At 36.7% G+C, this 26,776-nt stretch overlaps 1 protein-coding gene across 4 annotated transcripts in view; it reads right to left on the bottom strand.

The window, feature by feature from the left end:
- CDH18 (cadherin 18) overlaps positions 1–26,776 on the bottom strand; it is a 532,487-nt gene that overhangs the window by 36,709 nt on the left and 469,002 nt on the right. For all 4 annotated transcript variants that reach the window (XM_042952827.1, XM_042952846.1, XM_042952853.1 and 1 more), the window contains 2 exons: positions 24,703–24,839; positions 1,066–1,187 (listed from right to left, as the gene is read on the bottom strand). In XM_042952827.1, coding sequence (XP_042808761.1) covers positions 1,066–1,187; positions 24,703–24,839 — 259 coding nt within the window. The remainder of the gene's footprint in view (positions 1–1,065; positions 1,188–24,702; positions 24,840–26,776) is intronic.

Raw genomic sequence — 26,776 nt, 5'->3', positions numbered from 1 at the left:
AAATGTTGATATATTATTCACCTGATTGTATTGTACTACATTATATTTTATAAGACTGATTGATAACAGACTTCGCAGATCTCTTCCTACTTGTTTGATGAAGTAAATGGGCTACATTAGGGAAGCCCACGGAGCAAGAACTGGGTGCAACATGTCAAGACTCCAGGTAATACTCAAGAGCTGAGGAAAATTCTGAAGCTCTGAGGTCTGTAGCTGAAAGTAATTAAATGCTTCCAATAACCAGGTGAGCTTAGAAGCGATCTCAAGCCTCAGGTAAGATCATGGTCCTGATGGATACCTTGATTCCAGTCTTGGGAAAGACCCTGCAAAGATCCAGCTAAGCCATGAACAGACATCTGACCTACAGAAACTCTGAGGTCATAAATAAGAGTTGTTTTAAGATGCTAAGTTTGTGTACTTTGCTATATAACAGAAAACAAAAAAACAAATGTATATCGCCTGCCAGACGTCTGCTTACTTTATGTGCCACAGCCACACTGGTCTCCCTTCAGAATCACAGTGCTCCTTTAGCCTGTTGCCATGCTACATCCGGACTCGCCACCCAGGTTCAAGCTCTTCTTAACTTCCCCCACTGTCCATACTCCCTTCATACATAGATTCTCTTCATGTGGTTAAAACCTAACGTCGTTTGGTACCAATATTACTCAATGGTCACACACATGTCACTCCTGCAGGCCCTCCAAAGTAGACCAACCAGTGCCTTCTCTGTAATCTAGGCTCACAGCATCAATAGGACTGGAAAGTTCACAGTTTCCTCCTAATTTAATACAGGGCTTCACCCAAAGCATCCAATATAATTCTATGATGGATATATGCACGAATGAATTCATTTTTTGAGTAACATTTGGGATCTGGAGAAAATTCATGTTCAAGGATTCTCAAAAAAAAAATCTATTGGGTACTTAAAATAAAGCTTTATAAAATTATTTCCACTGAGCCCAAAAATAACACTGAGGGATCTTGAGGATTATATATAAAAATAATAGAAAGAGAGCTGCTTGTTTTTCTTCCATCTCAATGATAGGAAGGAAACAATTAACTTACCTGGCCAGGCTTTGAATTTTCACAGACAACAATATCATATTCCCTGGCAAGTTCAGGTGGATTGTCATTGACATCCAGAACTCTAATACCCACTGTCACATGGCTCAGCAAACCAGGATTGTCTGCAAAACACACAGGGATATATTTAGTATTTCTATGCACACTTTGGAGGCTTGGGTTAAAACAAATCTCCCTACTATTGTAGCTTGTCGCCATCTCCATATGCTGCAACAGGACTTTTGGCAAAAGACAACTTTATGATGGCACTCTTTGCGAGAACTCATTAACTTACAGAAAAATGAAAAATGAACACCAAGGCATGACATGCATGCTAAAATGATATTTTGTCATATCAAGGAAATTACATGTTATTCAGGAACTGGAGTGGGAGAAAGTTGTCAGAATTCATTGTATGCTGTCAGAGTCTGAGGGATGAACAATTGGTTTCATCATTAATCTAAGAAAAGCATCGCAGTTGGTAAAAAAAAAAAATACATAATGTTTAAAAAGTTCAGGGTTTCAAATCTAAATAAACTTGGGGAAAATAAAAAGTACAATTTCTTTACACAAATGATAATTTTCTTCTTTTGTTTAAAGTGTATTTATTTATTTGAATGAGAGACAGAAAGAGCATGAGCAGGAAAGGGGCAGAGACAGAGAGAGTATTTTAAGCAGGCTCTGTGCTTTGTGCGAAGTCCAACATGGGGCTCAATCTCATGATTCTGAGATCATGAGCCAAAATCAACAGTTGGACACTTAACCAACTGAGCCACCTGGTGCCCCAGGATAATTTTCTTCTTATAGAAAAAATGCATGCCGTGTGTGATATTAAGTCATATTTGGGGAGAAATAAAGAATAATTTAAATCAGAACTTACCATAGAATTAATATATAACTCTGGTAGATATAAAAATATTATAGTTAATACTCTAAAATATGTCTTAAACACATATTTTTAAAAAAATCTTCCCATGGGGCGCCTGGATGGCGCAGTCGGTTCAGCGTCCGACTTCAGCCAGGTCACGATCTCGCGGTCCATGAGTTTGAGCCCCGCGTCAGGCTCTGGGCTGATGGCTCGGAGCCTGGAGCCTGTTTCCGATTCTGTGTCTCCCTCTCTCTCTGCCCCTCCCCCGTTCATGCTCTGTCTCTCTCTGTCCCAAAAATAAATAAAAAACGTTGAAAAAAAAAAACTTAAAAAAAAAAAATCTTCCCATTTTTCAGTAAGTTTATTAATTCTGAGATGGAAGAAAAAGACAAATTTTTGGTTTTATTTACATGTTAGAGCTATTAAATGCAGGATTAATAATTGGAAAACTAAATATATATATTTTATTGCTGATATTTGTCATTACCTTTAAAAACTCCAAAATTAAAAAAAATAGACTAATACATGTAAAAAAGGACTACTAAAAAAGACAAAGTCTAGACCTATTTATAAATTATCAAAGCAGAACATGAGAAGGCAGAAACTAACTATATTGGAAAAAAGGGGATATGGATATACATATATAGAGAGAGAAGATACTGAAAATAGTAAGAACATGCATGGAATAAAAAGTGCCAGAAGTAGCTTTAAAAGGAATAGAAAATTTGAGGAGGAGCACAATAACTAAATAAAATCAAATTTCATTTAAAAATAATTTTTCAGGGTACCTGTGTGGCTCAGTCAGTTAAGTATCCAACTCTTGATTTTGGCCCAGGTCATGACCTCATGGTTCCTGAGTTCAGGCCCCATGTCAGGCTCTGTGCTGACAGCAGAAAGCCTGCTTGGGATTCTCTCTCTTTCCCTTTCTCTATGCCCTTCCCCTGCCTGTTCTCTCTCTCTCTCTCTCTCAAAATGAATAAATAAGCTTTAATATAATAATAATAATAACATTATTACATTATTAACATTAACATTATTAACATAACAATAATTAACATTACTATATAATAATAATAATTATTATTATTAATGATTATTTCTGGGGATCTGAGTGGCTAAGCCTATTAAGCGTCCAACTCTTGATTTTGGCTCAAGTCATGATCTCATGGTCTTGAGATCAAGTACTCTGTCAGGCTCCACACTAGGCATGGAGCCTCCTGAAGATTCTTTCTCTCCTTCTCCCTCTGCCGCTCCCTCTGCTCCTCTCCCTCTGCCTTCTCTCCCTCTCTCTCTCTCTCTCAAAATAAAAATAAATATTTTTCTAGGGGTGCCTGGGTGGTTCAGTCCATTAAAAATCTGGCTCTTGATTTCGGCTCAGGTGATGATCTCAAGATATATGAGTTGACACACGGCACTGACAGCACAGAGCCTCTCCTTCTCTCAGGAGAGATTCAGATTCTCTCTCCTTCTCTCTCTGACCCTTCCCCCCTCTCAAAAATAAACAAGTGTTAAAAAAATAATATTTTTTCTAAAGAGAAAAACATCATCTAGATTATTTTACCTAAAATTAAAGAAACAGGCAATTGCAGTCTTATACATCTCTTTCCAGGAAAACAGTGGAAGAAGAAAATACCCTAAAGCTTGTTTTCCATGGCTTGTGAAATGTTGGTATCAATCCCAGACACTCTCACTGATAAGAGATTTTAGGCGTAAACAGCCTAAACAAGACACTGGTGTGTAAAAATAATATATATACATATATAAGTATATCTGGCAACTTAGTTCCATGCTTGCTTAGTTTAGCATTAAAGGAAAGAAGAAACAAAGGAAGGAAGGAAGGAAGGAAGGAAGGAAGGAAGGAAGGAAGGAAGAAAAATGCAGAGGAAGAAATGAGGAAGGACGTTTTAAAAAGCACAAAAATTACTCAAAAAGTTAATGCATTAAAAGAGGAACAAAAAAACCCATAATCTCCTCATCACATATGGAAAAACCAAGATTTAGAACGCAATATCCATGTATTATAAACACAATGAAACAAAGCAAAATAAACAAATCACAACAAAAACAAAAAACAAAAACTCTCAGTGAACTAGAAACAGAAATGTGCCCTCTCCAACTGATTAAGGGTACATTAAACAAATAACAACAACAAAACAACAGCATACATTATTCTTAATGGTGAAAAACTAACTAGAATTAATTAACAAAGCTATAAGGAAACTAGAAATAAATCTAACAAAGTAAATGAAAGACCTATATGCAAACACTTTATTGAAGTGTTTTATTTAACTTATTTAGACTTCATTAAAGAAGATCTAAAGAAATGAAGAGCTCTACCATGTGTGTAGTTAGGAAGACAAAAATAACACAAATAAAACCAACCTTTCCAAATTGATGTGCGTATTGGCGTGCCTGGGTGGCTCAGTTGGTTAAGTGTGGACTTTTGGTTTTAGCTCAGGTCATGATCTCAAGGTTCGTGGGATCAAGCCCCACGTCAGGCTCTGTGCTGATGGCATGGAGCCTGCTTGGGATCCTCTCTCCCTCTCTCTTGGCCCCTCCCCTGGTCTCTCTCTCAAAAGAGTATAAACTTTAACAAAAAGCAAATTGATGTGTATATTCAATGTAACCTATTGAAAATCCCAATGTTCATAGAATTAAAAGCTGATCCTAAAATTTATAATTACTAAGATTATTCAGACTTATATGGAGGAGAACAGTAAAGAATCCTTGCTCTACAATTTACGAGGCTTATTATATGATACCAGTGGCTACACTATTGTCACTATGTAAATCTCTCTCTTACTTTCTAGATGTCATATCTGATTTTTCCCTTGTATTCTTTTATTTCCCAACTAGGTACTTGTTCACCTTTTAAGAGCAGACCAAAGCAATCTGTTTTAGAAATCTGAGGCAAGAATAATTTTATTGGCTCTAGTCATTAGTATCAGCAGCCTTAATTGTCCCTGCATAAATAGTTCTCTGCTCATTTTCCAAGAAGGCAGAATTAGAAGCAAGCTTAGTGTAGTTAGGGATAAAAACAACTGTTTTGTAGGAGAGGATTCTGGAAAGACTACATCTTGAGAAAAGCCTACAACAAAAGAGTTAGGTGTCTGATTGTTTTCAGCCTTTGCCTTCTCACTGTCCCCACTCTGTCTTGCTCACGACGTCCTCTGGACTGGAATGGCCTTGCACTCATTCCATACCAGAGTCCAGGAAACTCCACTCTTCTAGATGGAAATGGACTCTATGTTTACCAAATATTGCTTTATTAATTCAATGCATAATTACTATTCCTTTCCTTAATGGCGAAAAACATAGTGTTCAGCAGCAGACAAATGACAGATTGTGTTCTGTGGGGAAGCTGAATGGATTCTAAGCTTAGTGTGGTTGGGACTAATGACCTGTGTGCCGTGCCCTGCCCTGCCATGGCAACCACAGGAGATACTGATGAAGAGATACGAGAAACAGAACGTTGGAGTAAGCTTACTGTCATTACCGATGCAAATCAAATAACTGCTATTTACTAAATGTCGGATGATTTGTAAAAACTGTGCCTTTAATTCCATAAAATTAGAGGCTGGAAACACACGATGGTTTTGTAGCCACTTGTAGCCTACCTGCGTACATTCTGGTATTTTCTGCTCAATAATAAAATTAGCTAATTCTAAATTAGCAAACTGGCAGGTGCCTTTGGGTTCCTCTTTCTTATTTCCCATGGCCCTTGAGTTAGTATGTTACCCTTCAAATGACAATAACTGTACCTATAAAATGTGTACATGTTCAAGTGTGTTAGAAGCATTTTTCTCTGCAAAAATTAGATAATGTTCCTGAAGTTCTCAATGCAACATTTCTGTTATTGCTATTATTACTTTTGTCTTCATGCTTTATTTCTAGAAATTGATGTTTTTAATTGATGTATAATTGACATAGAATATTACATGAGTTTCAGGCGTACATCAAAATGATTTGGCAATTATATATATTACAAATTGCTCACCAGGATAATTGTAGTTACCATCTGTCATCATACAAAGTTATGATAATATTAGTGGTTACATTCCTCGGGCTTGAATTTTCACTCCTGCGACTGACTTATTTTATAATTGGAAGTTTGTACTTTTTAATCCATTTCACCTATATCGCCTACCCACCCCACCCCGTACACCTTCTTCCTCTCTGGCAACCACCAGCTCTTTCTCTGTATTTAGGAGTCTGTGTCTGTTTTTTCTTGTTTCTTCAATTTTAAGTCTTGTGATGGCAGAGTAAATATACTGGAATCAGACGAATTTAAGTATGAATCCCCTTTTCCAGCACTCTTTAGGAAAGTGAAATTTGTAAAGGTATTTATTATTTCTATACCTTGATTACTTAACCTGGTATCCATTATTTGACTTCCCAAATTGTGTTTCTGAGAAACAATTAACAAAGTCATGTAAATTTTAGAACACTGATCCTCAGAGAGCAGACCGCACATCTGAATCCTTTCTGAAGATCACAAACAAAACAGAAACAAAACTTACAGCATGCTGGCGATCCTATACATTTCCATTCCAGCAGAAACTGCACTATAAAAAATCACCCATGCTTCATGTAATGCCAATATAAATGCAACTCCATGAGCAGAATGCCCTCCATGAAGATAGGGATTCAGTGAAAGTATTGGCGTAGGATATTTCAATGCAATTGCAAGCTTGATACTATGATTTTTAGAGAATTTTCCATGACTTGAGGAACAATCCATTCTATCCAGTGAGTTTATTTGAAAAGTCTGATACGTGCATGCCACTCTGATTAGTTCACTAATAGAATGGACCATCCTTTTGCATTTTTAAGGGGGTGAGCAATGAAAGGATAATAAATTTTTCCTCATCAGATACAATCAGAATATGAAAGTGGTTCGTTAATTACAGCAAATCCGTTAACATACGACAACATTAATGAAAATCATATGTATATATTTCAAATATTTGTATTAAAATATCTGAATATCTTATCATTCACCGATCTCTAAACTGTGAGGTACAGATAAGGCCTTATTTCTGAGCATAGATCTGCTGCTTGGGGTTCAACTTCACCATTCTTGAAAGAAATCCCACTCACTGCAGCATTTATGGGCTCTGAATTTATTCCAAGTGAAGGAAGCACATGAAAATATGTTCAAAGAAGTTTTAAGCACAGCAGCATTATAATGAAACTCCCTGAAATTTTATAATAGTCTTATTTTTCTCCAAAATGACAACTCTTTGTTGTTGTTGTTGTTGTTAGTTAAAATCACTTTTATCAAGTCTTAGGAAAACTTAAGCTTGAATTACACAAATCCTGATTCCATTATGCACATATCTGACATCACTTGGTATAATAATTTAAATAAATGAAATAATTACAAAGACAAGTTTATCAGGATTTGAAATAGAAATTCAGGAAGTAAACTTTGGATTTTGGCCAGGATATAGCAAATGATACCAGACTAACCTGCTTATATAGAGGCTATAGAACTGAAAATATAAAACTGAAAATAGACAGTGAAGACCTATGCTTCCTGAGAGAAGAGAGAAGCCTAAGCTCCCAAGATCTCCTCCAGCTTTGATATTACATTCATCATAACCACATGGGATATAGTCCAGGGAGGAAAGGCTAGTTGTTTAACATTCAAAAATCAATGAATATCATTCACCACACACACATAATTATTTCAATAGATGCAGAAAAGAGATAACAAAACATAACGCCTGTATTTGATTTCAAGAAGGAAAAAAAAAAAAAAACACTCAGTAGATTAAGAAGAGAAGAGGTTTCCTCAACCTGAATAATTGTATAACAAAACCTACATTGTCGTACTTATAAGGGAAAGATTGAATCTTTTTTAATGTTTTATTTACTTTTAAGACAGAGAGAGCATGGGTGGGGAAGGGGCAGAGAGAGGGAGACACAGAATCCGAAACAGGCTCCAGGCTCTGAGCTGTCAGCACAGAGCCCCACGTGGAGCTTGAACTCACGAGCTGTGAGATCATGACCTAAGCCAAAGTCGGACGCTCAACCTACTGAGCTACCGGGACTCCCTGAAAGATGAATGTTTTAACTTAAGGATCAGAGAAAACGAAAAAAGGCAGGGATACATTCTGTAGCAATTCTCCTGAGAATCATGTGAAAGCAATTAGACAGAAAAAGAAATAAATGTTATGTCAATTGCAAAGTGAGAAACAAATCTATATTTCACAGATGAACATCTGTGTAGAAAAGACCAACTAATCTACAAAAAGCTACTGCCACTAGCTTATATTTATTTCTATGACAATTAAAATAAACAAACAAATACCAAATTTATATAATGTGAAAAAATATAACCACATAAAATATGCTCTATATCTGCATGCTAAAACCTATAAATATTGGTCACATAAATTTAAAATACATACAGGTGCCCGAGTGGCTCAGTCAGTTAAGCGTCTGACTCTGGCTCAGGTCATGATCTCACCGTCCGTGAGGTCAAGCCCCACATTGGGCTCTGTGCTGACAGCTCGGAGCCTGGAGGCTGCTTCAGATTCTGTGTCTCCCTCTCTCTCTGCCCCTCCCCTGCTCATGCTCATGCTCTGTCTCTCTCTCTCTCTCAAGAAATAAACATTAACAATTTTTCTTTTAAATACAAAAAAATAAAATACTTAGATAACTAGAAACATACATTATGTTCATAGATGAAAGGCTCAATAATTTTGAGATACCCATTCTCCTAAACTTGAACTACAGATTCAATGCAATATGAATAAAAATTCTAGCTTATATTGTTGAAGAATTGATAAGCTGATTCTAAAATGTACCTGAAAAAGAAAATGTCCTAAGTTAGCCCAAACAATTTTGAAAAAAGAAGAAAGATGCTGAACGTACTTTCTGATTTTAAGTGTTGCTAAACAGCCACAATAATCAAGACCATGGTATTAGCATAAGACTATATATGTGTGTGTGTGTTTTATATTACATTATATATCATATCATATTATTATCTGCTGATATGATTAATGGTACATACAAAAGAGAGTCCAGAAATTAATCAAAACATTAATGGTCAACTATTAGTGGACAAAATTAACAGATTATGTATTTTATTATTTTTTAATGTTTACTTTTGAGAGAAAGAGAGACTAAGCATGAGCAGGGGAGGAGCAGAGAGAGAGGGAGACACAGAATCTGAAGCCAGCTCCAGGCTCTGATCTGTTAGCACAGAACTTAATGTGAGGCTCGAACCCATAAACCATAAGATCATGACCTGAGCTGAAGTCAGACGCTTAACTGCCTGAACCACACAGGCACCCTGACACAATTATTAAATAGAGAAATAAGAGCATTTATAACAAATCGTCGATCAAGTGGAAATTCATATTTGAAGTAAATTAAACTTGACCCTTACATCTTAGGCTTTTTGTTGTTGTTGTTGTTTTTATGTTTATTTATTTTTGAGAGACAGAGAGGGTGTGCGTGAGCAGGGGAGAGGCAGAGAGAGAGGGGGGAGAGAGAAAGAATCCCAAGCAGTCTCTGTGCTGCCAGTGCAGAACCCAACAGTGCAGAGTTCCAGGGGCTGGAACTCACTCACAAACTGTGAAATCATGACCTGAGCCGAAAACAAGAGTCAGACATTTAACCAACTAAGCCGCTCAGGCGCCCCAACACTTACATCTTATCATGTATATAAAATACTACTCAAAGTAAACCACCAAACAAAATATAAAACCTTAAATTTAAATATATAAGAACAGATAGGTTAATATTTTGTTACCTTGTGTTTACTAAAGAATTCCCTAAAGTATGTTCAGATTCATAGAAAGATATTAAAACATCTTTTCTTAAATGTTTACAATTTCAAGTAACACACAAGCTGAGACTTTAGGACAGTTAATATAATTTTGGAACTGAATGCAAACATATTTTAGGGTGGAATTTTTCTGCATTAAACAAAATATTAAGTAAGAACTTTAACTCATATATTAAAGAAGCATAATAAATTCTGGGTAAATCATATGTATTTATTATAAACATGTTAAACATTCTCTCTTTGAAAAACATTTGAGAATACTTCGAAGAATATATTATATGCTCCTGGTATGTGCACCAATTACATATATTGAGAACATTTATATTTACAATAGGAAACATGTACAGGATATGTTATATCAGCAGTATCAATAATACATGAAGCTATAAAAACTGAAAACAATCAAAATGCATTGGACTTTTTAAGCTCAGATTAAAAAAGATTGATTTTTTCATCATAGTAAAGATAGAAAAACAAAAACAAACAAACAAAAAACTTCGGCTGTATTTCTTTACCTGGATGGATCTGATAATAGCACTGATTAAAAAAAAAAAAAAGTTAATATAATATTAACCCATTTATAATATATAATATCCATGTACCAAAGATGTAGTTATATACATAAATATGGAAATATAAATGTCCAAAACATATTTGGTAAAACGATAAAGAAAAGAAAGGGACAAAATAATACAAAATTCAATACTGATGAGCTCTGGTTGGAATAAAGAAGGATGTAATAGTGTATTTCAAGCTTATTGCTTTGAGGTAAGGGCTCTTAAATTGGTGTTCAATTTATTATTTAAACGGATTACATACTTGATATATCAATATATTTGATATATATTGTAATTCTAATTGGAAAACATTTGGTACAATTACTTAAATTTATTCAAATATTAACAGAGATAGATGTGTGTGTACATAATGTACACATGCCCCACATATGTATACACATTTTCATTCATTATATCAAGTTATGTTTCAATTTCTAACTAAGGACAATTTTCATAGTTGAGTTATCAATGTCTTCCTTATGAGTTGTGAAATTTGTGCTTTTATAAAACTTTCTCTATTTCCAAAGTCTTAGTGTGTTAACCAACATTTCAAGTTTCATTTTTGTCTTCTACATACTACAATTACTTATTTTGATTCGTTGTGATGTAGATAAGTTTACTTTCATTTCGCGAGCCAGATTCATAATTGTGTCTTCATCCGTTTGTTCAAGTGTCCATCCATTCTCCCTACTGACTGGCACGCAACCCAGCCTTGTAGCACCTGACTGTGTGGTTCTTAGAAAATACAGCTTGTGTCAACACGGGTTTTAAGTTGCTCTGTGGTTTAGTATGTCATTAATTGTTACTATATTTTGCTCTGTGTGCTTGAAAATTATATTTGTTCTTTAAATTTTTTTTTTCAACGTTTTTTATTTATTTTTGGGACAGAGAGAGACAGAGCATGAACGGGGGAGGGGCAGAGAGAGAGGGAGACACAGAATCGGAAACAGGCTCCAGGCTCCGAGCCATCAGCCCAGAGCCTGACGCGGGGCTCGAACTCACAGACCGCGAGATCGTGACCTGGCTGAAGTCGGACGCTTAACCGACTGCGCCACCCAGGCGCCCCATTGTTCTTTAAATTTACTCATTGGCAGATAATCAAATATCAAGTGCTTTTATTTTGTTCCATGAAACACTTTTATAATTACTGCCTTTTTTGGTCTACTTCATAAAACATGTCTGAGAGAGGTCTATTAACTGTTTCCTGTAAGATTATGTTTTATTTACTTTAAAGATAGTTTATTAGGCTCATAGAAGTTTCAAATTATTATATCACTCTGATGACATATACTATATGTCAGTATGGCAAGACCTTCTCATCATCACGATAGCTTTTTGTTTTAAAGTATATTTTGTTTAACACTAACAGTTCTAATACTAACAGTTTTGCCAGATTTCTTTTGCTTAGAATTATCTTTTTATTACTGTATTCTTTTATTTTAAAACTATCCACACCTTTATATTTCATATGAGCCTATTACAAGTACCATAAAGATGATTTTCTTACTTTGCTTCAGTATGTTTTCCTTTTTTTTTAAACAGGAGAGTTTATTATAATTATACCACTTTGGTTACTAATATATATTTTTACCACTTTATTGTATGCTTCAAACTTGTCCTAATATTTTGTCTTTATCCCTTCTAATATTATCTTCCAGCATATTGTTTAAGGTTTTATCCTTGTTATGTCCTCTCTGTAATTTTAAATATATATACTAAATTTCTTTCCTTTTTTAACTCAGAAATATTAACATGCTTGGGTATCTCGGGAAAATATAAGAACAATCAACATCTTTACTCTTTTTCTAAATACTGTAATAACTTTTTTAAAAAAAAATATTTTAAATGTTTATTTTTGAGACAGAGACAGAGCATGAATGGGGGAGGGGCAGAAAGCCAGAATCCAAAGCAGGCTCCAGGCTCTGAGCTGTCAGCACAGAGTCCGATGTGGGGTTTGAACCCATGGACTGTGAGATCAAGACCTGAGCTGAAGTCGGACACTCAACTGACTGAGCCACTCAGGCGTCCCCGTAATAACTTTTTTTAATGTTTGTTTATTTTGAGAGAGAGAGAGAGTGCACTTGTGTGGGGGTGGGGCCGAGAGAGAGGAGAGAGACAGAACCCCAAGCAGGCTCCACACTGACTGTGGAGCCCAACACGGGGCTCGATATCATCACCTGAGATCATGAGGTCATGACCTGAGCCAAAATAAAGAGTTGGACACTTAACCAACTGAGCCACCCAGGGAACCCCACCATTGTAATAACTTTTAAATGTTTCAGTTTGGATCAAGTTTCTCACAAGTTTATACCTGTAAGTAATAATGATAATATTGAGAAGATGATGATGATACTTATGGGTTTGTTAATCTATCAAATTTGACGTTTTGTTATTACAAAGAAAGGTGTCTTCATGTGTACCATTTCCTTTGTCATCATTCCTTATTGAATCTTAAACCGTCCTTTGGAGATAATTTTATTTCTTTTTAATAAATTCTTTAATAGCAGTGTAAACTTTCTCACGTTGGTTGTTTGAAATTTTTTCTGTATTACGCATTTTCTGTTTCTATTGTCACAGAGTTATTGAGGCCAAGATGATCTAAAATGATTTGTAAGAAGTATCATATACTCAATTTTCTAATGGGTAGAACTTTCACATTTTCATCCCCCTGACCCAGAACTAAAGTGAAAACTGAAGATACACATTACCTCTATCCTGTAGTTGGCAGGGCGTGTGTGTGTGTGTGTGTGTGTGTGTGTGTGTGTGTGTGTGTGTGTATCTATTTTGGGTCACTCATTATGAGTGCCATGTTTTGGGACCTTACTTTATTTGGGAATATTTATCTTCCTTACAAGAGAGCTACATGGTATTATTTATTTAAAAGAGATATTCAAGTAGCTCTCTAGATAATAGATTAAAGAGGCTAGGGTTAAGTGCAAAATATCATTCAGGAAGCTAATGGAGTATTCCAGCTGAGGGCTGATGCTTATTTGGACAGGGATGGGAAAGAGCAAAATGTGATGAAGCGGTTGACTTATGCATACTTTTTAAAGTATAGCTGATGGAAGTTTCTGGTGAGTTGGATGTATAGCATGAGAGAAAAAGAGGAGTCAAATATGACACTGAGTGATTTCATAAGCAATCTGGACTAAAGCCATCACTATTGTGATAGTTAATTCCCTGGAGGAGTGGATTTAGGGAGAAATTGGATTTTGAGCAAAATATTTACTTGGAGCATTCTGAGTTTGAGATCTCCTAGAGGAGTTATTAAGCATCTAATATGGATTTCAAGGGAAAAGCGGATGTGTATTTCCATTTGAGAGTCATCTACATGTAGGTGTTATGCAAATCCACTAGACTGAATGATGTTACATGGGCAATAACTCCAGGTAAATCCGAAGTTTGAAAATCAGAATGCCCCACCATTCAATGAATGGAGAGATGAGGAGGAACTATGAAGCACACTGAGATAGAAGAACGAGCAAAGGAAGAAAAGCATCTGGAGAATGCTGAGTCCATAAGCCAAAGAAAGAGCCTGTGTCTTGAAACAGTTGTCAGTTGTACCAAATGTTGCCTCTTTGCTGAACAAATGGAGGAGAGAATTATACTTTATAGTTTGGAATATGGAGGACAGGTATCATTTTGGTGAAGTCATAGAGGCAAGTCTTTGTAGAGTGGATTTGAAAGAGACTGGGAACAGAGAATTCAGGGTGTGAATATAGGCAACCCTTTCAAGGAATTTATCAGGAAAGGGAACACTAAGGTTGTATCTGGAGAGAAACACTAGATCAAGGTAGGTTTTCAGTTTTTGTTTAAGTTTTATTTTCAGATAGAATATAAAGCCTATTTTTGAGGACAGAGGAATTATGTATCAGACAGGGGGAAATGAAGATGTGGGGAGGAAATAAATGACAGTGCATAGACTGAGGGTGAACAAGAAAGGTCAGGATTTCAGGCGTACATGGAGGGGTGGTCATAAGCCTGGAATGGAGTGTTCACTCCCAGTAACCTGAAGGGAGATAGATTTAAGGAAACTAAGGACCACAGTATTAGTTAGGTTGGTAGACATCATGGCAGGACACTGTGGAAACCCTTTCTTGATTGTTATTATTGAATAAGAATTAGAGAAACAACATTGTCTGAGGTATGCAAGGAACCTGGCAAAAGTTTTGGAAATTTGAGGAGCAAGGAGAACTACAAAATAAATATCTAGCACTGCTGTACAGAATTGTTTCAGTGATCCAAGTTCCTTTGGAATGAAGAAATTTGTTCTAATGCTTCTAGAATTTGATACTGATATCGGGATAGTGCAATGTCTAAGAATTCAAATGTATCAACATTTGAATAGATGCAAGATGTAAGAATAGAATAGAATATATATCATAATTTCCTCACCAAAATTCTCCCCATGGGTAGAACTCAAGAGGTTTCAATGGAATTGCCTACAAGTAAAGATCAAAAATGGGCCTGGAAGGTCCTGAGCTAATGTGAATAACCCCACACATTTTGCCATAATTCATCTCCTTATGGGCACATATTATGTATTAAATACAATTTTTTTTCGAAAAAAGTCAATGGTGATTAATTGAAACCTAATTGGAACAATATTTTTAATGGACATCTGAAGAGATAATTTATCTCACTCTGGATTGAATGAGGATGAGTGCAACCCAATTTAAGGTAGCATTCATCCTGTTACCATATTGAAAGTTAGCATAGTACTTGGTGCTTGTTACTATAAATTGACAGCTCTAAAGCAAAACATGAAATAAAAAGGAATGCAGAAAAGGGAAAAATATATCACGGAGAAATAAAGACAGGGACCCGATCAACATAACTCTGAAGCCTAATTTACCTGTGAAGTTTAAGGTATGTGGGCCGATACATTTCTTTTAAATCTTAGAACAAATTGAATTAATTTTACATATTTTGTAGTTCTCTGTTCCATGGCAACAGGTAACTAATACGCAGACATATACATGCATAAACATATATTTCATGGAAGTATTTTATTGTATTACTTTTGATCATTAAAGAAAACCAATTTGTTTGGTGTTCTTCCTTTTATGTGCTAAGGAAAAAGTGTCAAATAAGATCCTTTTGTGTGTTAGGTGAAATTACTAATATGAACACACTTGTGAAAGGCGAATTTCATATATCAAAATAAGCACACTGACAATAGCAAAATAATATGTAGAACCTCGAGAGACTTTAACCACCCACTCTTCAGTGATGGAATTTTGTATTGCTTCATGCTGCTGCTAACAAAATTTTATTTCAGATTAAAAAGCAACAAGGATGAATTAATAAAATCTAAATTTAACTCCCATCACCCAAAGTTACAATTGGATTAAATTTGAAATTTGTAGATCCTAATCTTTGAATATGTTTGCACAAAAATTGAAAAAAAAAGCTAAAAAAGATTGAATAAATACAGTAAAACGTTGGATTGTGAGTTACTTGTTCTGTGAGTATTCTGCAAGATGAGTAAACATTTCTAGTAAATTTTAACTTGATAAATGAGCAATGTCTTGCAATATGAGTAGTACACGATGCTGAATATCACATGATCACAACTGAGCCAATGGTTCTTCTCTCTCTCTCTCTCTCTCTCTCTCCCTCCCTCCCTCCCTCCCTCCCTGCAGGATTGTGGGTGATTGTCTCCCATGTTCAGATGCTTGTTCTCAAGCCACAGTGTTTGACACAAATCAGTGACTTTTCAGAACGCTGGAAGGAGCCCACAACTGGCACTAGTATATTTTTTGTCACTTCAAAGCATCTATGGACAGTCCTTTGCTTTTCCATCCAAGAGTAAGCTGAGGAATGCTTTGCTTCATGTTAGGTCAGGCTGCCTGCAGATATAGACCCTTTCTTCTGCTGCCTTATTGCCATTTACATTAAATACAGTATATGACAAGAAAGAGTTTATTAATAAAGTCAATATGCATGTGAGCATATACAATGGCCTCCATGAAGAAAAAGATTCCAGTGAGTAAATAGACAGCAGTGATTCCATTAGTAATCATGAAAGTTGTCCTACACAATAACCCTCTTCTCTTGTCTCACATCAGCCACGAAGGTTTTCTTTTTTTTTTTTTTTTAATTTTTGTTTTTAACGTTTATTTATTTTTGAGACAGAGAGAGACAGAGCATGAACGGGGGAGGGTCAGAGAGAGGGAGACACAGAATCTGAAACAGACTCCAGGCTCCGAGCTGTCAGCACAGAGCCCGACGCGGGGCCCGAACTCACGGACCGTGAGATCATGACCTGAGCTGAAGTCGGCTGCTTAACCGACTGAGCCACCCAGGCGCCCCATGCCACGAAGGTTTTCAAAGGTAAGTGCAGGTTAATTTACTTATTTCTCTTTATATTTTGTATTTTCTTTTTTAAAATTTGTTTTAATGTTTATTTATTTTTGAGACAGAGACAGAGTGTGAGCAGGAGAGGGACAGAGAAAGAGGGTGACACAGAATCCAAAGCAGGCTCCAGGCTCTGAGCTGTCAGCACAGAGCCCAATGTGGGGCTGAAACTCACAGACTGCTAGACCATGACCTGAGGGGAAGAGGGATGCTTAACCAATTGAGACACCCAGGCATCCCTATAGTTTGTATTTTCTTCATTATTTTATATTATATTAGAGTATTATGATCATGTTTATATGAGTATTTTTGGGTTGTGGAATGAATCATCTGAGTTTCCCTTATTTTTTATGGGGAATTGGCTTTGATATACAAGTGCTTTGGATTGCAAGCATGTTTCTGGAACAAATTATGCTCACAAACCAAGGTCTTACTGTAAACAGCATGTAAACTTTGGTTTCTGGACTGTTATGAACATAATTTGTTTAGAGAAATCAAACAGCTGAGGTGAATACTGTAACAATGCACAAAACAAACAACGTTATTGTTTTAACTTGTGAACTCTGGTAAGAGTGGAACCTTTTGGACTCATCAGAAGTATATATTACAGTAGCACATCCCTGGATTTTGCCAACAGCTATCAGCAAGGAATGAACAATAGGGGGTCCCATTTTGGTGTATTGCTCAGGTGAAATAAACTCTCATATTCAGGGCACAGAATAAGGACAAATAGGATATGTAAGGCAAAATGGGAAATATATATAGTTTAGTTACCACAATGAAGTGTTTGGCAATTAAAGTAGATCCAGAAATGAAGGACAAACAATATTCATGTATTTAAAACAGCTTGATGTGTCAGGAAATATTCTTAATATTTGTGAATGCTATGATAAACAAAAATAAACTAGACCTGATTCCTAGATTTGAGATGTTCACAATCTAGTAGAGGTGAACAGTATTACAATAAAATATGATAAATGTTATACTTAAATCCAATAAGTGATAAGTGCTCTATGAAGGCAGGCACCAAGTGAGAGCATAGGAGGAACTGTAAAATCTGCCTGAGAAGTTGAGCAAAGTTTCACAGATGCTGTGACATATGAACTAGTTCTTAAAAGTAAATAGATGTTTGTAAAGCAGAACAAAAGGGGAAGAAGGCATTGGCAGAGGAACGGATTATAAAATTATTGAAAGAACATGAGGATCTGTGATTAAAAGTGCCATAGACAATTTTTCTGAGAATGAAGCTGAGAACAGACAGGGCTGAGTTTTATAAAGAAAAGCCACACATGTTCTATGCTGCGTTAGTTTCTTAGGCACGCAGGGCATGTGTGTGTACTGATGTCTTTGGGATTAGTCCTAAATGGAGCTATGACATAAGTTAAATTGTGATTGGAAGGAAGCAATGTTTCTTAAAATCAATTTACATTAGAATTGCATAAGTCATGAGGGCACCTGGGGGGCTCAGTCAGCGGTGGTTGAGCGTCTCCTCTTTATTTCAGCTCATGTCATGATCCCAGGGCCCTGGGACCGAGCCCAAGGTGAGCATGGAACCTACTTAAGATTTTCTCTCTCTCTCCCTGTGCCTCTCCCCAGTGCTCCCTCTCTCTCTTTTTAAAATAAACTTAAAAAAAAAAAAAAAAGAATCCCATAAACCAGTGGTTCTATAACAAGCATGGGTGAAAACTACCTAGGGAGCCTGATAAAACCCTAGATACTGGACTACGTAAGTCTCTAATTCATGGTGTGCCCAGATAATTGGTCAGACAGTATTCTGTTTGTTTCTATGAGGGTGATTTTAAATTAACATGGAAATTGGTAGACTTAAGTAAAGCTGATTGTTCTTCATAATGTGAGTCAGCCAGGCCTTATCCAATCAGTTAAAGACCTTCAAAGAAGGAAAGGCTGACCCTCCCTTGAATAAGAGAAAATTCTCTTGCCTGATTGCCTTTAAACTGAGATAAAGACTATTCCTGGTTTTGGCTTTTAGACTTGACCTGGGACATTGGCTCTGAAGATTTTGGATTTCCCAGCCTCCATGACTGCCAATTCCTTATAATAAATCTCCTTATTGGTTCTGAATCCTTCTGGTCTTGAATCCTACTGGTTCTGTTCCTCTATAGAACCCTGACTGATACAGGCACAGCTGGACACAGAATGCAGGCTAACCTTTACTCAACCTTCATCTCAAAACTGAATCCATGCATTTTCCTTCTCTATGAAACCTTTGCTAATTCCCCAAGAGAGCTTAAGCTACCATGACTTTATGTTTCCTCACCCTAAAAACTTTATGGCCATAGTGATTATCCATAATGCAATTACATATTTATCTCGTCTTCTGCATGAGATTCTTGAATTCCTCAAAAGTGAAGTAGGGTCCTCAATGTCTTTAGCGCCTAACATATGACAAGCTTAGCAAGTATCATTTATTAATACATCTGGAATGAGTTAATTAATACGTATTTTAGGATAGAAATGATAAATTATACCATACCAAAGTACTAGAGGTCTTGCGAAGAAAGGAGAAAATTCAAGTGAAAATATGACCAAGAAAGCAGGGAGAGATCAGAAATGAAAAGTATTAGCTGGATTTTGCTATTAGTGAGTTAAGACCATAATACCAGGTTCTGAAGAGTAGTGGGGACAAAAATATGCATTATCTTGAGTTTAGGCATAAACAAGGAAATGTAGGAAAACAGTAGCTATTTAGTGGAGAAAGATATATTAAGAATGATTTATTGGGGCGCCTGGATGGCTCAGTCAGTTAAGCGTCCAACTTCAGCTCAGGTCACGATCTCGCGGTCCGGGAGTTTGAGCCCCGCGTCGGGCTCTGTGCTGACTGCTCAGAGCCTGGAGCCTGTTTCAGATTCTGTGTCTCCCTCTCTCTGCCCCTCCCCTACTCATGCTCTGTCTCTCTCTGTCTCAAAAATAAATAAATGTTAACAAAAAATTAAAAAAAAAAAAAAAAGAATGATTTATTGAGGGCCCACTACTGCCACTATTCTAACAGGGAGTCACATAAGGGGAAGAGAAGGCCATGGCATGCAAGTTTGAAACAATATTTACTCTTTAGTAGAAGGAACAAGCTTTCATCTTTTTTCAAGTATTTTAGGGTCTTCATAGGCAGAATTCTAAAGATGGCAGCATGAGATTCCTGTTTCTTGGTTATTCAACCAAACATGAGTCTAGGTACAGCTGTGTAAGGGTTTTGTTGATGTTGTTCAAGTCCCAATTCAGTTAACTTTAGAATAAAGGGATTATCTGGGTGGGCCTGACCCAATCAGGTGAACTCCTTTGCAAACAGAGTCTTTCTCCAGCTGGTAGCAGAAGAGAAAGTCAAAGAGATTCAAAGCATTAAAAGGACTCAATACACTGCTGCTCCTTTGAAGAAGGTAAGGACCACATGAGAAAGAATGCAGGCAGTCTCGAGAAGAAAGCTGCCCTTGCTGAGGACGGGAAGAAAATGGAAACCTCATAACTACATCCTAAGCAAGTAGACTCTGGCAACAAGAAGAATGAGATTAAAGCAGATTCTTCCCCAGCCTCCAGATAAGAACCCATCCCAGCTGACACCTGACTTCAGTCTTACTGGGCCCTATACAAGGAATCTAGTGGAAACCTCCTGGACTTCTCACCTATGGAAATCATGTGATTATTTGCTACCCAAAAATAGAAATGTAATGGAAATGACTAAATAGTTATATTATGGATCATATGAATGGAAGGCATTGTTACTTGTACAGAAATATTCCACGCATTTAGTGAGAAAGTACTCTTCTCCAAGAACTGTGATATGTGATGAGAATACAACTCTTTCTATTTCTCTAATCAAAGACAGCTTACTGCATTTATCTAATTCTTAGTGTCTTCTTTAAAATCATGGAGATAATCGGGGTGCCTGGGTGGCTCAGTTGGTTGAGTGTCCAACTTCGGCTCGGGTCATGATCCTGCAGTTTGTGAGTTCGAGCCCCGCGTCGGGCTCTGTGCCTGGAGCCTGCTCCAGATTCTGTGTCCCCCTCTCTCTCTGCCCCTCCCCCGCTCTTGTTCTGTTTCTCTCTCTCTAAAATCATGGAGACAGTCTTATGTCACAGAATGCATTTTTAAAATAAATAATAAAATAAACCTCAATCAGTGAAAATATCTGTCCAAAACTTGATGCAATGAACATCAGCTTCCCTAAAGGGCCATGTTAGAAAGAGCACAGCTCTCAGAACCAAACTATCTGGATTCATATTTTGTATGAGTCTCGATTTCCTTATCTATAAAGTGAAAATAATGCCTGTCCTCTCTATTTCAGAGATTTTTGTTAGGATGATGTGTCTGTGAAAGTTGACCATACAAAAGCGAGATATCTTTTAGCTATATTTAGCAGCAGTGGGGAAGGCTTTCATGGACCAGACTCATGCTTTCTGCCTTTACCATGTGACTGGGCAGCTGAGTTGACCTAGAACCAAAGAAGAAAAGAGAGCAGAATCGAACACCATGTAAATAAGAGCTGCATGCCATTTGGACCCTACTTACATGTTCAGAGACCCACATGCATTTTTATGCCACCCTATACTCTCACACTGATCCCTTAGCAAGTGGCCCGTTGAGCTGAAGAAAGGGATTCTTTTTAGTTTTTTATGTTTTTCTGTGCACAGACGTGGTTTGCTCTCATATACTCTTAAATCCTAAATCCTGGTGCACTGCTTCATCTGCCCAGAAGGGGCATCTTTCTCTTACTTGCACAACACTTAAGGTAGGCTAAACAAAAAACAAAAAACAAAACACACACACACACACACACACACACACACATATATATATATATAGTACTTTAAACTATAAGCTTCTAGGGGCAGCTGGGTGTCTCAGTCGCTTAAGCCTCTGAATTGATTTTGGCTCAAGTCATGATCTCAAGGTCATGAGATTGAGCCTCACGTTGGCTCTGTGCTGAGCATGGGGCCTGCCTGATAGTCTCTCTCTCTTTCTCTCTCTCTCTTTCTCTCCCTCTCTCCCTCTGCTCTTCCTCCCACTCACACAACTCTCTCTCTCTCTAAAATTTAAAACAAAACAAAACAAAACTTCTAAATGTCATTCCATAGAGCACCAAGCTCTTCCAAAACTTATATTAAGATGTTTAGAAACCTGATTTCATTTCTGCAAAAGACAACATCAAACAAATGAGTCAACAACAGACCACCTGGGAGAAAATATTTGTAAAATGCACATCTGATGAAGATCCCTTAAAGTTTACTTATAAGAAAACAAAACCTGATTAAAAAATGGGCCAAGGACCTTAACAGACCCCTCATCAAAGAAGACATACAGAGGGCAAATGAATGTATGAAAAGATGTTCCATATATTTGTCATCAGAGAAATATAAATTAAAGCAACAATGAGATACCACTACGTACCTGACAAAAACTGGCCCAAATCCAGAAACACTGACAACAGCAAATGCTGATGACGATGTAGACCAACAGCAACTCTCATTCATTGTTGGTGGGAATGCAAAATGGCGCAGCCACTTTGGAAAATAGTTTGTCAGTTTCTTACAAACCACATACACCCTTACTATATGATCCAGTAAATTCACTCCTTGGTAACTACCCAAAGAAATGGAAAACTTTTATCCATACAAAAACCTACAAATATGTGTTTATACTGTAGTGGCTTTGTTCATGATTGCAAAAACTTGGAAACAACCAAGGTGTCCTTCAGTACCTGAATTGATACACAAACTGTGGTACATCCAGACAATGGGATGCTATTATTACAAAGAAATGAGCTATCAAGCCATGGAAAGACATGGCAGATCCTTAAGTGTGCCTATATTACTGAGGGAAAAAGCCAATCTGAAAAGGCAACTTACTGTATGATTCAAACTCTATGACATTCCAGAAAAGGAAAAACTAAAGAGCCAATAAAAAGATCAGTGGTCACCAAAATCAGAGTAAGTAGAGACGGATAAGCAGTATACATGGGGTTTTAGAGCAGTGACAATACCACGTATGATACTATAATAATGGATACGCGCCATCATACCTTTGTCTAAACCCAGGGAACACCAAGAACGAAACACGTTAAACTATAGACTTTGCGTGATTATGACATGTCAATGTAGGTTCATCAGTTGTGACAAATGTATCACACTGGCGGAGGATGCTGATGATGAAGGATGTCATACATGTGTAGATGTGGGGTCTATTTGGGAAATCTCTGTCCCTACCTCTCAATGTTGCTGTGGACCTACAACTGCTCTACCAAAAAATCAAGCCTTAAAAAAAAATCCAGTTTATAAAAAGCATCGAGTACATTTCCGAACAGAATATATTAGTAAATACTTTGGTAATGTGGCTGAATTTAATGTTACTGTTTACGAACAACCGTAAATGGAAGGGCCCCCAGTGATATTTAATAAGGCACTTATGACAAGCAACCAGTGAATGAATGTGCACTTCCTGAAACAGTCTCCAATATGGGTATGAAGTCCTCACTATTTCTCACTCCTTCTACATACCCATTTATAATTAGGATTACATTATGTTTAGTAATGCTTATTGAGGTGCCCCTAAGGCTTTGAGCCTTCTAAAATTATCATCTATAAAATGCAGGATAATACAATCTATTATACTGCTTTACTTTGTAGATAGGTATTAACCGATTTCCCATAAGAAGTACTAACAAATAGCAAAAAAAAAAAAAAAGAAAAAAGCACTTATTAAATATATATTTAAGATGTTACTTAAGTAAAAATGGACATTTCTTTTGGTAATGATTGCAAATAATATAATTTTCATGGTATACATATACTCATGCACATTCATAAATTAGTTAGTTTCTACTTGATACAAATATTATTTGGACTGAGGTGAGATTTAGAAACTAAAGTATGGTTTCTGATTGAAATAATTCTGGAGTAAAACTGGGAGTTATTTTAAAGTAAGTTTCCTGTTTTTTTTTTTTTTTTCTTTTCTGAAAAATATCATTTTCTCCAGGGATTCTTTCCCTCCATCTTCTCTACACAGAACCTGTTCCCAAAAACCACACAATCTTTTCTGAGTCTTTTCAATGTCTTCATCACTTCTTGGATATATTAATCCATTAATTCCTTTATTTTTGCAACTGATATTGAATGAGCTCTTATCACTTGACAGTCATTTATTTGTCATTAGGTGACAAAGAACATGTAATTCCAGTCCTAGTCTGGTTATTTTGAAAATGAAAATTAACCAGAATGATCATAAATGAACCCACTCATGTATTCTTTATAACACTCATTTAAAAGTAATTAGCGAATGCTTATTTTCAAAGAGAATATTATGCTGGAGAAAATTCTCTAAATGGGAGCCACTTGAGCTAATTTTGCAGATGTAAAAACATAAAAATTCAGGCAGAATATAAAAAGCTGGGGTAGTCTAATTATTGATTGGTGACGGGGGACATTATAAAAGTGCATAAACCATAAGGAGCTATCACCCCACACCCACTAGAATGATTATAATCAAAAGATATATAACAATAAATATGGGTAATAATATAGAGAAATTGGACCCTCCTAGTGCTTTTGGGAATGTAAAATGTAGCTGCTTTAGAAAACAGGCTGGCAGTCCATCAAATAATTAAATACAGAGTTTCCATATGACTGAGCTATCTCACTTCCGGGTATATACCCCAAAGAGATAAAAATGTGTCTACAAAAAACTTTCATATGAATGTTTATAGCGGCGTCTTTGATGTTAGGCAGCCGTGCAACCCGCAGAACAAGCCTCATGACTAGGAGGCCAACCAAATACTCTGACTCAGGGATGGGGAAGGAGTGTCCTGTGATGTCAATCTTCCACCAGTACACTAGGATTAAAGTAAAAAAAAAAAAAAAAAAAAAAAAGGTATGAGATTTATTCACCACATCTGACAACGAGTAACTGCCTCTAATACGTTCTATACGCTCCGCTAGATGCTGGCACCACAAATAGAAATGGTGAGAGCCCTGCACCTGAGAAAATCTCGGTAGAAATCGTCATGTACAAGTGACATCTTTTTTAGGACACATAAAGTAGCTTACCATTTTCTGAAGCAGCAACTGTGATGTTGTACCACGGGGTTTCTTCTCTATCAAGAACCTTTGTGGTTCTGATGGTTCCAGAATTGGCATCGATGTTGAAAACTCTGTCATCTTCGCCACTGTGGTCAATGAAGTATCTAGGGAAGGAAAGAGATAATCCTTCCTTTTACACAATGATATAATGAAGACAACAAATAAAACTAAAACAAGGGCAGTATTAAACCAGATATATTCAAATAGTAAATGCACATGTTTAGTTTCTATATTTGCCTCCTGAGATTTGCCTGGCAACTTATATTTGCATAGAGTTGACATCAATTATTTTTTTTCTGTCAGCCCTTAATTAATGTTTAGTCTAATTACGAATTCAAATTGAGAAAAACACCCTTCTGAATTTCATGAATACAATGGTAGTTACTAAAAACAGAGGGATTAATAAGGGAGAGATGAAAAACTGCCTCTAGGAAGTCTATAGTACCTTGGAAGAAAAAACAACAACAACTCTAAACTATGTTCTTTTTTTTGACAGAGAGAGAGAGAGAGAGAGAGAGAACACATGCAGGGGCAGAGGGGGAAAGAGAGAGAGAGAATGAGTCCCAACCAGTCTCCACACTGTCAATGCAGAGCCTGATGTGGGGTTGCATCCCATGAACCATGAGACGATGACCTGAGCAGCATTTGGGAGTCAGATGCTTAACCTACAGAGCCACCCAGGCTGACCCTAAAAACTAAACCCTTAGTTTAACTTTCATTTCTATATGTACAAAATTTTTAGGATAACAGGAGATGTCAGAGATTAGTTTATACCGGAGTTTCAATATAGTTGAGATTTGAAGAGAAATATATAATAAAAATGAAAACATTTCAGTTGACTACCATAGTATCTCCATCACCTAGCCACCTTGTTTAGTGAAAAAAAAAAATGAGAAAGCAACTGAATGGGAGGTAGGTCACATTATTGGCCACAAATCATCTTCTTTCTCCAATGCATAAAAGGTTGTAGAGCTCTTTCACACTAGATTTGGTGTCCAGCTTCCTTCAGCAAATTGATGAGCACTGAGTGTTGTAAGTGTTGAATCACTAAATTGCACAGCTGAAACTTATATTACACTGGATGTTGACTAACTGGAATTTAAGTAAAATTTTCAAAAAAAAAATCAAAAAGAAAGGAAAGAAAAAGAATGAGTTGAAAGTGACGGTGTCCTGTTTCGTATTTGGGGCAAGATTTCCGGAGACATGGCATATTCCTCCTTATCCTCTGCCACCGACACAAAAGGAACATGGTGGGGCTGGCTGATCCACTGATCCCAGAAGGAAGATGAGAGACACAAAGACAAGGTTGTCCCCCTTCAGGGTATACCGCCTGCTAAAGCAGAGCTACCTAGTAAATGAGCGGATGCAGGATTGATTGCATTGGGGTTAAAAGAGCTGGCAAACACAAGCCAGGCTAGTTACCTTGATCTTCAGCTAGCTCAGACACACACACACGAGAGGGCTCTAAATATCTGCCCCTGAGTTTTGGAGTTTTACATTATCCAGCAACAGTTTATTAACATGAATATGAATTAAAAATATAAACAATCATATGTTCCAAACTATTTCTAGAACTTTTTAAAGAAGAGTGTTTTCTCCTCTCCTTAAATTTCTAATACTTCCCCCTCTTCCTTAACTTCAGCTTCAGTAACATTTTATCCAGACCTGCGGAATAAAAATGAACTGATTATGTACAAAAGTACCAGGGGAAGAATATTTTCAATACAAGAAAGCAAAATGCAAGTATCCAAATTAAAGAAAAGAACTTGATTTGGTTAAAAAACAATGTATGTCTCACTGGCTAGGCAGAAAGGATGAGAGGTATGTGGCTGCGGGTAGGATAAGCAATCCATGTACCATATGGTAGATAGTTCTTACCTTTTTAAAAAGGCAATGAGGGATAGATAGATAGATAGATAAATAGATAGATAGATAGATAGATAGATATAGATTGGTAGATATATATAGAAAGGTAGATATATAGATATATATTTTTTAGGTTTACTTATTAATTTTGAGAGAGAGAGTGCACACACAGACA

This window comes from Panthera leo, chromosome A1, assembly GCF_018350215.1.
Source record: "Panthera leo isolate Ple1 chromosome A1, P.leo_Ple1_pat1.1, whole genome shotgun sequence".
NCBI classification, from domain to species: Eukaryota; Metazoa; Chordata; class Mammalia; order Carnivora; family Felidae; genus Panthera; species Panthera leo.
Note: the sequence above shows the minus strand (reverse complement) of the source record. Positions and strands in the feature narration are given on the sequence as shown.